The sequence below is a fragment of the Camponotus floridanus genome, unplaced genomic scaffold, assembly GCF_003227725.1.
Source record: "Camponotus floridanus strain SB8 unplaced genomic scaffold, Cflo_v7.5 scaffold100, whole genome shotgun sequence".
Taxonomy (NCBI): domain Eukaryota; kingdom Metazoa; phylum Arthropoda; class Insecta; order Hymenoptera; family Formicidae; genus Camponotus; species Camponotus floridanus.
The window spans coordinates 14,892-27,007 of record NW_020229216.1 but is presented as its reverse complement, the minus strand read 5'-3'; the positions used below and the strand labels follow the sequence as shown (position 1 = coordinate 27,007).

Below are 12,116 nucleotides of genomic sequence, written 5' to 3'. Positions count from 1 at the left end.
TGTGTCTGTGTATTTTATATGTACGAAGTAGACATCACGATCTATAGAATGTTCGAAATCAATCCGTGGGATATAGAGTAGCATTAAATTAATAAATCAGGAGAAAGGAATCTATACTCCTTATCTTAATTGGCTAATTAAAAATTTGTTATCGTACAGGAAGAATTTTCGAACGCATTTCAGCAATGACGAATGCGCATGTGCCTATCCCCTCCACCACACCACGTTGTAAGCGTACCAGCTGACATCTGACGTCTTTGCAAGTTTCAAATCTTGAGAGGAGCGCAGGAAGAGCGATGCCTTTGGGTCTGTTCTTTTTAGCTGCACTGCTGCACTAGTGCAATTAGTTAGAGTGAAAGAAAGTATGTTTGTCTCTTTCTAACTTATTGCACTAGTGCAGCAGTGCAGCTAAAAAGAACAGACCCTTTGTATATGAGGTCATTTATTCGATTAAAATGACAAATATCTGATTCTAAGATCTCGAGATATGTCATCATCCTAGTCACTGCAATTCCATTTTCGATTATGCAATCATAAAACGAAATTTATTCCGAGGAGACAGATTTTTATATATATTGAGAAGATTAGGTTAGATTTACAGCTTTATTTACATTTTCAATCAACTACAGTGTATGTGTATAAGTATTTTTTTTACATAATATTCATAATAAAATTACATTCAAAAGAAAAGATTCAAATGTTTCTATAAAAATTTATCAATCTTTACTTAATTTTTATAGCTATCTTTAGACAGAGGAAATATATACATCATGGAACGTGGAAAAACTGGTATTGGTAGGGCAGTGAAAAGTAAGATTGCTCAACATCCTTCCGATCTATTTGCACTGGGATCAAAGAGTTCGCGAAATGAAAATTCTGACTCTAAAACCAGACCAGGTGTTATTCATCCAAAACCAAGTGGCAGTTCTACAAGTTCTGGTATATAACTTATTCTTTTCTCGAACAGATAATTTTTGATTAGCATTTGTGCTGTGCAAGTTATTGATTGTTGTTAACAATTATATAGGTAATGATCGGAAGAAAGAAGCATCTTCTGGATCACTCCAATCATTTCCTTATGTTCCACAAAAGAAGCCCAAGTTAGCTCATGTTGGTTCCCATCAACGACAACCTTCTTCTAGCGCAGAAGCATGGGAAGTTTTAGCTATAGATATCGATCCTGCAGATTTTGTGCCTATGGCACTTGAAGCTAATGACAATGATGAGGCTGATAAAGTTATTGGAATAATATGTGGCGCTGTTAAAACATTGAAAAATCAAAAATGGAAACCTGATACATTAATTTATATGGGCTTATTATATCTAGCAAAAATTCGCCCATCCATTTTTTCAAATGATTGTGTATTACATGCATTGTCATCTCTTTTAAAGAGAGATCAGACTTACAATTTCAAGAGTAAAGGAAATCCACTGGTTCCAGTACTAGCTGCAAATCTTTTAATGAAAGGATTTCATGACAAGAAGAACTGGCCAGAAGTATTTGTGAAGGTTCTTTCATATCATTCTATCTTTTATATTGCTTATTGTATAATTTTATCATTATTACTGACTTAATTAATTTTTTTTTACAGTTATACATTGAGGATGCACTAGGTGAACGCTTGTGGATCGATCATGAGGAATGCAAGGGTTTTGTTGATAATATACTGACTGGATTTAACACAAGGCATCCGCCTAAGTCTGTATTACAGCCAGAATTCCCTGTATTGATGCAACGAGATTGTCACAGTCCGTCTACAGTGGATGACGAAGATCTGGCAGCATCAACGATGTCATTGTCCGGGGATAAAGAAAAAATAGAATTTCCAGTGGGTCCACGGTATGCGCATTGCGTGGAAAACATAGAATCAATAGTGTTGGAAGCTGTAAAGGAACAATTAAATAGACGTCAAGCTGAGACCATAACGAGAAATTTCTTAAAGCTGCTCTCCTCAGCGTGCGGTTTTGTTGAGATCAGAAACATTGCCGTTCCTAGATTAGAAGTGTGGCTACATAATCCTAAACTAATGAGACCAGCACAGGAGTTACTTATTTATATTTGTTATAATTGCACGTCTCACACTCAAAGAGACGTCGAAGTCATAAGTCAGTTGGTGAAAATGAGATTGAAAACGAAAGCTGTAATTAATTTGTATTTAAATGGCGTCAAGGAACTTATCGGATTACATCCAGAGAATCTAGCTACTATATTGAAGCACACGATTTATAACGAATTGTCGAATGCACGCAATCCAAACAACATGCCAATGTTGGCTATAATGTTTCAAACTTTACCCGAGCAAGCGGCAAAATTACTCGCAGAGATTTTTCAAGATTTGTTAATGAACCGTGAAGATTATTTAAGACCATTACGTGCATTACTTAGGGAAATCGTGCGTGTATGTCGACATGACATCAATCTTATCGCTTTTGCTCGAACGTTAATGGCCGAGAGACCGGACATAGCTCAACAACTGCTAAATTTCGAGTTTAAAGATCGTATGTTCATGTCGATAGCGGATCTACTTTGCCTATGTATGCTCCTGGCTATAAGTCCACAAGTGAAAGAAGCGGCGACATTGTCACAACGCGCGGATAAGAAAGACGTAGCTTTACTGCATCAATTCCAAAATCTCGTAGCCATGATACAATACGAGGCTATATTGTGGCTGCAAAATTTGGCGCAGCAGGTGTACGCCGTAGGACGAAACGAATTGTTGCATGCAATGCATAAGATCTTGCTTCTAGAATCTCCCGAGCAGTATTATAAACTGGATAATTGGCCACCAGAATCGGATAGAGTGTTCTACATACGGCTAGTATCCGACGTTCCTCTGTTGCAAAGTACATTGTTGAGACTGCTAATTATCGGTTTTTCGAAGGTAAGTGCTGAAACTTACTTATTTATGAAACGAGTTTTTAGAGAGAGTAAGAAACTTGATTTTACTTTTGTTTATAGGACAATGGCATTACTCATTCGGAGACGTTGGATTTGACTGATCAATTGATACGGCGAGCAGCGGCTAATTCGACAGAAAATTTTCCAATGTTACAGATCGAAAAAATGGACATAATTGAACTTATTTTTAATCTCTGTATTTATCAACCACCAGGAACAATAAATATACCTGCAGGGTAAGTGTACTATGCATATGGCTTATGTTATATATAATCTTATCTTATATGATGTACGTTTATTTTATAGATATGTGCCACCAACGTTGGCGATAGCTAATCTCTATTGGAAAGGATGGATAATGTTATTAATTTTGGCTGCTCATAATCCATCCACAATTGGTGCACTAGCATGGAAACGATATCCTATATTGAGAACATTAATGGAAATGTGTATTACGAAGTGAGTTAATAATTTGTAAATATTTGAAACCGATTATTTTGCCCAAATAAGTCTCAGTTGCGCTTCAATAAAATACGTATTTTAGTCATTTTTCGCATCCACCACCGACAATGGCTTTGCCAGAAATCATGGAACAAGAACGCGCAAAGGAACTGCAAGTCGAAGCTATCGAAAAACAAGAGATATTAGAGTATGAATCACATTTGGCTGCTGCATCGAGTAGAATCCAGTTATCCGAACAGAATAGTTTTCTGCTATCACAATTGATCACTATGGATCCGACTGGAATCGCTAGAAGACCACCGCCGGCCGTTCTCGAACAGATACAGTCATTGAATACGTCACATAGATTGGGTCACCTGCTTTGTCGATCACGTAAACCAGATTTTCTATTGGATATTATTCAGAGGCAACAGCAGAGTACATCACAGAGTATGCCATGGTTAGCGGACTTGGTGCAAAACAGCGAAGGTTCTCTGAGTCAATTGCCGGTACAATGTCTTTGCGAGTATCTGTTGTCGACTAGCTCGCAAACGGTCGAAAAGCAGCCCAGACAACAACAACTGCTAGCGCATCTTCAGACACTGCTGACTGATCCGAATCAGGCTCAACAACATGCTTACGAAGTCTTGGAATATTTCTTGAGGAGATTAAGTAGCCAGCAAAGTAGTAGCCGCGTCCAAGCGATTACCGGATTAAAAATGGTTCTGGACTCGATACCATTCGAGGACGAGAGCATGGACATAGACGGAGAAAACGAAAAGTAAGTACTTAAGCGTATATTTTGAAAAAAAAAAAAAAAAAAAATTGGTTTTAACATTTTGTTTTTTTTTGCAGGGAGATGTGGCTTCTCCGAAAATTACCATCCATACCTCATTTCTTGTCGATACGTTCACTGGTTTCCACGGCGTTGCGTGGCGCTTGTCAAGTCGAAAATAGTCCCGATCTCGTGCACACATACATATCATATCTTGCCGCGCATACCATCGACGACGATTTGCCCGATTTAACTGACTTGGCGAACGAAATCTCCCAATTGGTCGTTGAACGTAGTACTATTATCGCGGCAATATTACCTCAATCCGAAAACGATAATCGACAGGCCAAACAAACGTTACACGCCTTTATGGCAATCTTCTGCAATTATCTTGAAAAAGCACGATCGCCTAGAGGAGAGGCTTACCAATGGTCCGAAAGTCAGGATCAGATTCTAGTGCAATGGAGTAATGGCGAGGAGTGCACTATGCATATTTTAGTGGTGCACGCCATGATAATACTATTAACATATGACACATCCGAGGATGATCCATTATTTAACAACTTATTAGAGACATGGTTTCCACTGACGGAGCAACCAAAGGCCTTCCTTGTTGATACTAGCGAAGAAGCACTACTCATACCTGATTGGCTTAAGTTACGAATGATCAGGAGCAATGTGCCGCGCTTAGTTGATGCGGCACTAAAAGATCTCGAACCGCAGCAGCTAGTACTTTTCATTCAAAGCTTCGGAATACCCGTATCGTCGATGAGCAAACTGCTTCATACTCTTGATGCTGGTGTGCAGATAGATCCGAGCTCGGTCGGTGAAGCGGTGTTGGATAAAACATACATGGCACAATTGGTCGAGGTGCAACATCGAAGGGGTGCCACGGGCGGATTGGTGTTCGTACAGGTGTTACAACTGCTAGAGCCGCAATTACCGGATGAAAACATCGTGCCTATCAATAAACTGCAACAGTCATTGCCAGCTAGTGCTATGGTGCAGAAGCAATCCGTTATACAGTGCTCCGTGAAGACTGACGTGCCCCACTTGATAAATCGACTGTTCATCGAGAATATTCCGATGAATCAGAAAATGGACGCGTATCGACGTTTGCATAAGACTTTAGCGAAGGATCTGCAAAGATCAAACGTGAAGGAGAGTGGCGCCGTGGTATTAGCGATACAACATATCTGCAGCGTTTTGAGCTCTATGCAGGTCAAGCAATTCTTGGCCTCGCTCGTACATATGCCGCAGTATTCGTGTACGCTAATGCGCGTGATATTGCTACCGCTGAAGAGACCGTCGACATCGAAGCACGTGGTCGAATTGGCGCGCAACATGTGTCTGAATCTGATATCACTAATAGGTGAAGTAAAAGCGCCGGTTCTGTCGATTCTGCGGGACTTCGCTAATGTGCGGTCAATGAAGACACCGCAACGCGCGGAACTGTCGATGCTAATGCAAAGTCGCGGCGAAAGTCCTGGCACGATCCTAGAGAACACCGATCCCGTGAATCTGGAGAGTGTCGGCCGTAAATTGTTAGATTTATGTCTGAAACAACAGAAGAATGATGTCCTGGTCGAAGCCATGGCGAAATTATTGGTCAGCGATAGTAATGAAGGTGCGTTGAAACCTCGTACAGGCTTGTTGATAGACTGGTTGGCCTCTATGGAGCCCGAATTGATCGGTACTTGTCCCAATCTTCAAATGAAACTTCTATTTGGAAAGGCGAAAGTGCATATAAATATCGATAAGAACGTCGTGAGTTCGCATTCCTGCAGACCTTATCTGCTAACGTTGTTGACACACAGAGCAAGTTGGGCTACTTTGTATAAATGTGTCGGACATTTGTTGGACAAATATGACGATGGGTGAGTAGAGCGGAGATGACCAATCTTTTTTTCTGTTTTGTCGATGTTTCTTCTAGTCATAATATTGTTTTATCAATATTTTCTTATATTCATATATCGCGAATATATGTTTATAGATACGATCCGACCGCAGTTCTGGATTTCTTATGGGCACTGACATGCAATCCCAAGTTATGGCAAGGTCGAGACAAATTTACACCGAAGCATTACGTTCCTGAGAATATTCTGTTGTTGCAGAAATGGCAACTACTTAATCTTGTGGCATATCTAGTGTCCGAAGCTGTTATTATCTGTAGCGTACAGAACAGAAACGCCGCTCTCGCAAGGATGGATATTAGACTCGATTTACTTTTACATTGTATATCTACCGAAGATGACTTGATCTCCAGTGTAGTTAATTACTTGGCGGACCGTATAATGGATAACACGGAGTACGAATTTTGTCATCTCATTTATTTTACAGCACATAATTTATCATTCAATTGATTTAATGTGCCTGAATAAAGCGATCGCGTATTTAATTTTCAGCTTAGATTCGGCGGATATGGCGCATCAGTTTTTGCTACACATGTACATGAAAATTCCGAAAGTCATTTGCTACCTTGACACTTTCCAAGCGAATAAATTCGTTAAAGGAGCAAAGATAACCGATTGGACGGGTTCAGTGCTCGATTGTATGAGTCATTGTTTATTGACTGCACTGGCGGCAACTCCCAGACAGAAATCCTGGAACGCCAAGTCCCAAGAATTTGAACTCTGCGCGAGAAAAATGGCCGCGGTACATCCTATATTAGTCCTACGACAATTGCCGATGTTGGCGTCCTCCTTGATGGGAAGATGTTATCTCGATTTCAGTCAATTTAGATCCGGCCATCATTTAAATCTCTTCACTCAAGTAATGGGGCTACTGGAATTGTTGCAGCCGCATTTGTTTAATGAGCAGCATGAGATTCCGTTGGAAAACACCTTAGAGAATTATTTTCAATGCTTTCAGGTATTACAATTTGTGTAATTTTAAATTAGTAAAAAAGATGAAATCGATTTTAATTATAAACTACAAAAAATAGAAAGAATAAATATAATATCTATCATGATTTAAGATTAAACGTCATCTACGTTTTAATCTTTATTAATATAAAATTACGAAATTTACTCGATACATCTTGCTTTCTTGATTACTTGACTCAAATTTTTCAAATATATTAAAAATTTCAATACAATATTGTTTTCAGAATTATGGGCATATGAAAGATCTCAGCTCATTGTTGAACAGATTCGTATCATTATTACAGTCGTATATCTCACATGATCCACAACGAGCATTGAAATATCTACACAAGCATGCACAAGTTTTGCAGTAAGTTGCTTTCTAAAATGTATATATTACACGCGATTTATATATTATTTGTTTATATATATATAATTTACACATACGTATGTACAGTGAATTACAGGTAAATTATCCTAACTTAGACGCTTTGAGAATACTTGTATCGGGAATACCGATGCCGAGAGAAGGAGAAGATGTGGATGACATTCTAATCACAATAGCTCCCGTGCCACATCGTTCGGAACCCGTTATTCCAGAACACTGGCAATCTCTACTGGGCACACTTAGTAAATTATATGGTGAAGGTACGAAAAAATAATTATATTGAATATATATATATATATATATATATATATATATATGTTTGTTTTTTTATTATAATTTTTAATGTGAAATTTAGGAGGAAAAAGAGATTTAGGAATGGCAGTAAAAGAAAACAGATAAATTCATGCCTGATCCTTATGTTACTTATTTAAAAAAATCAATTCCCTATTTTCATTCAATTGTTATCATAAAATATTTATATTTTCACTTAAATTTCCTTCTTTAATTTATGCGAGCTGATAAAGAAGCAAGAATTTAACTTGATCTTTTATTTATTAAATGACTGTTATCAACTCTTTCTTCTGATACATATGAAAAAAATATTCTGTATACATAATCAACAATATCTGTAACAATAATCAATTTTCTATTCTATACAGATGTATTCAATGCACTTCAAGAGGTCGAGCATGTGTCATCGCGAAAGCCTTCGGTTTTGGAACCAATAACGGATAATATAGCGGAATTGCTCGTATCGCCTCAGGGTAATATTAGAACGCTTGCTCACACTCTACTCGCTAGAGCATTAAAGCATCGTCCTACACCGAATGCGACTATATTATCCGCGTTTCAAAGATGTTTAGACAGTGACAGAGCAGACGTTCTTATGTCAGCTTTGGAAAAATTACCAGATATTGTATTGTGTATGCAAGGTAAAGTTGCAACAAGTTAGATTTATATATCTCGATATTAATTTGTCAATAATTTTATAAGATTGTAAATTCTTTTATTTTTTTTTACATTGCAGAACATGCTTTACCATTGATGCAGAGGGTATTTGAGTTGGGAGTAAATTCCAATGTCAATGCGATGCCTTATATCACTAAAACTATTGCTCTGTTAAATACACAGCAAGGTTGTTAATATCAAAGAATGTTAGTTTGTTAACTTTGTGTAAATATTAAGCAAAACACTATACACCCACCTTTTTTATAATTACAACGATGAAAGACTTGTTATCTTTTTTCTTAAAAAAAAAAACAAAAAATATATATATATATATATATATATATATATATATATATATATATATAATACATATATTTATACAAAATTACACTTTTTGAGATTACAAATTTATTGAAAAGCTTCTGGAGGAACGTCATTAACAGCATAATTCTTCATAAATGTAGTGATTGCATTTCTTATATCCCAGCCTGTATCTTGAAGATATTTATAACAATATCGAATATTCATTGTAGTAAGCTCACGTAAAAATCTTAGCAATTGTTCCTTTTCTGACACACTGAGTACTGTTGGAGTAAATTTAGGTGCGGGTTTTTGTTCAAATTTTGTTTCGTTAAATGTATTGGCTGGTGTACCATCGATATAATATTGATCATTGACAATACAGTATTCATTATCTTCTTTTTTGATGATAATAAAAGTTCTATTGAAGAACATAGGTGGGCAGAGTAATACTCGATATGAAAATAATCCTTGAACCGAAATAACTAGATAATTATCTTCTTCATATAATAAGTCAATATAAAATGTTTTGAAGTTATGTATCGTTGGTGGTTGTCGTTGTAAAGCAGTAATTATCTTTTCAGGTCCACAAAATAGAAATTCATTACATTTAGCATAATCGACAAATTTCAATAAGTTTCTATTTGTGGAGAATGTCTTGACAATGTCTTTATGTACATGATTTGTTATAGTACCTAATGTCATGGAATAGAATGCGTTTCTGTCATACAAACCATTCATAACTATTCTATCTTCTTGGTCGTATAGTGTAAAGAAATGCTTGACAAATTGCTTGATCAGAGATATTTTTGTTCCATTTCCAAGATAATTACTTTGCACACTTGGCACAAATTTCTTTTCCATTCCTATTACAATTCCATCTAACTTCTGTAAATGTGGAAAAACATTTTTTACTGCCTGTATGTACTCTTGAGAGTTAGTATACTTGTTGCACAATGGATTTCCATCCAACCAAAGTTCGCTTATTTTGAACTCGGAAAAATAATGTAGATACTCCACATCCAAAATCTGATTGTGTCTTAAATCTAGCTTAGTCAGATGGTAGTTGAAGAACTTGTCAAACAGAATGATAGCTGTGAGCTTATTGTACTTCATACTCAATTCACGAACGGATAATCGCGATTGCTGAGACTCGCGACTGTTGCCCATAATCCCCATTTTGCTACAACGCAGGACCATATCCAGAATTTTCGGTATTGAAATAGGACAGAATATTGAACCCAATGTCTTCTCGTTTTCAAAATCGTCCAGATTGAATATCTTCTTCACAGGTTCATATCTAGCATGCAAGGCTTGTGCTATGATTCTATTTGTGTTCACTTGCAACTCCTGCGTGCTAAGGAATCCTAATACAATGTCCATGTGTACCTCTTGTCCACCAGGTAGTGTTACGCACAATCCTTGCTTCACTATATTTTCTATAGTATTGCTGCTGCCTTTCGCCAAAAAACTACTTTTCTTTTTATCCTCGATAGTGTACATAATCGGTATTAAAACAGCTGGTTCGCAGGCGGTTATTACAGCGCGTAAGATATCGGTTCGTCCATACAGGGCACCGTCGAAAATGATAAATTTGTGCCATAGATCCTTACGATTAGCAAGGGCCATCTCGTGATTGTCAAAGGATGGCTTGATATGTGTGAGCCGGTGCGGCTCCCAGGATGTTTGACTTCCGGATGATGTTGTTGGCGATGCCATTATTTACTATCATAAGAAACAGCGATTTTCCCTCTAATAATAAAGTTCTTTGTATCACTGTTTTTGAATCACCTATAATAAATTATAATTTAATAATATTAATAGAAATAATTAGAATATTTTTTTTACAAATTAATATAATATATAATTAATATAATATATGGATTATTAGAATATTTCATTATACATTTTATCTAAATTTCAAAAATATTTAGAAACCTTTTCTCTTGTTCATAAACTTTTAAGGTTATATAATATTTTGTTGATATTGGGTCTGTTCGTTTTAGCTGCACTGCTGCACTTGTGCAATTAGTCAGAGTGAAAGAAAGTATGTTTGTCTCTTTCTAACTTATTGCACTAATGGCAGCAGAGCAGCTAAAACGAACAGATCCATTAAATTCTCTGACGTTAAGGTGCAATTTCATTGACGCTAAAAAGTAGCGTCAACCATTGGTTAAACAATGATGCTCTTGTCTCTTCGAAGCGTTTGATGGACCAATCAAAATAAAGATTCTTATGCTTCCAAACGAAAATCATCAAGAGAAGCGCACCTCATAATACGGTTAGATATCGTACATTGTCATAAATACATCTCATAAAAAGTTCGTATATTATAGAAAGAAACTCAAGTAAGAATCTCAAAATTTGTTGCAATTCCTTATTTGATTTATATCTTGAATTATAGATAATTTTTTTATATGTGAGACATATGTAAAAATATATAAAAAATAAGTGACATATGAAGAGGTTACATCTTTTAAGGATGTAATATTTTATATCGTTAACATATAAAACATTTTAAATTAATAAATTATTACGAGATGATTAATAAAATATAAATATCTTTTTATTGTGAACATCATTTTTATGAATGATATTGTTTTTATAATTTCTCCTTACAGAAAAGACAATAATTGAGTATGTCGAAGGTACTGGATGAGGAATTGAAGCAAGCTTTTTCGAAGCTGCACGAAAAGATGGTGGATACCAAGCAGAAATTAAAGTTGGCTGATGTACAAATTGATAAGTTACGGCGTACAAAGCAGCGGGCAGAACTCACTTCAAAAGAGATTAGCTGTTTTCCCAAAGACACAAGGATATATGAATCTGTCGGTCGAATGTTTCTCCTAGATGATGTGAACAACATTAAAAGTAATTTGGATAATAGAATGAAAACTTCTGATGAGAAGATCAAGACATTAGAAAATAACAAAATATATTTGCAACGAAGTTTAAAGGAAAGTGAAAATGAAATCAGAGAAATGATTCAACAAAAACAGAGTAAAGAGTCGTCTGGTTAAAATATTTTTAAACCATTATGAATGTTATTTTAGCTTTTTTGGATACTCTGAGCCTTTCGAATTATTATTTGGAATATGTGTCTATAATTATACAATTATACAATGCAAAAATCTTATCTGTTTATTTAAACTCCTGCTTTGCATTTTCACATATAACAACAGTAACATTTTGATATTTATTTGTGCAATATATTTGGAATAAAACTTATTTGGAATAAAACTTATTACTCAATAAAACTTATAACTCAAGAAAAAAAAGGAAATTTAATAATTTATGTGAATTAAATCCAATGTAAATCATTAAATTATAAAAATTGTAAAACAAACTTTTATAAGGAATAATATTATACATCCATGTCAATAAGATAGTTAAATAAACATTCTGATTTTATTTATTGTTGATTTAAGAAATACATAGAGATAGTTTCATCATGTTTGTATATAAACTATGTTAGGAAAATAATATATGTTTTATATTTAT

At 35.7% G+C, this 12,116-nt stretch overlaps 3 protein-coding genes across 4 annotated transcripts; 2 read left to right on the top strand and 1 right to left on the bottom strand.

The window, feature by feature from the left end:
- Positions 1-391: 391 nt before the first annotated feature.
- On the top strand, positions 392-8,552 carry LOC105257971 (integrator complex subunit 1). Its single transcript, XM_011268947.3, has 14 exons — positions 392-630; positions 741-939; positions 1,028-1,509; positions 1,593-2,882; positions 2,960-3,135; positions 3,206-3,358; positions 3,444-4,121; positions 4,196-5,992; positions 6,109-6,423; positions 6,521-6,986; positions 7,225-7,349; positions 7,437-7,627; positions 8,027-8,299; positions 8,395-8,552. Exons 2-14 carry the CDS (start codon positions 771-773, stop codon positions 8,508-8,510), a joined length of 6,231 nt encoding a protein of 2,076 aa, XP_011267249.1. The 5' UTR covers positions 392-630; positions 741-770; the 3' UTR covers positions 8,511-8,552.
- Positions 8,553-8,708: 156 nt separating this feature from the next.
- LOC105257972 (nuclear RNA export factor 1) lies at positions 8,709-10,643 on the bottom strand. 2 transcript variants are annotated; one of them, XM_011268950.2, is made up of 2 exons: positions 10,554-10,643; positions 8,709-10,406 (listed from the first exon to the last, which is right to left on the bottom strand). In XM_011268950.2, the coding sequence occupies exon 2, from the start codon at positions 10,332-10,334 to the stop codon at positions 8,724-8,726; it is 1,611 nt and encodes a 536-aa protein (XP_011267252.1). In that variant the 5' UTR covers positions 10,335-10,406; positions 10,554-10,643; the 3' UTR covers positions 8,709-8,723. The 2 variants fall into 2 exon arrangements, with proteins under 2 accessions (XP_011267252.1, XP_011267253.1); XM_011268951.3 differs by having other exon boundaries at positions 10,522-10,612.
- A 611-nt stretch (positions 10,644-11,254) lies between these two features.
- Positions 11,255-11,635, top strand: LOC105257973 (prefoldin subunit 1). Its single transcript, XM_020029581.1, has one exon. The coding sequence runs from the start codon at positions 11,255-11,257 to the stop codon at positions 11,633-11,635; it is 381 nt and encodes a 126-aa protein (XP_019885140.1).
- Positions 11,636-12,116: the final 481 nt, after the last annotated feature.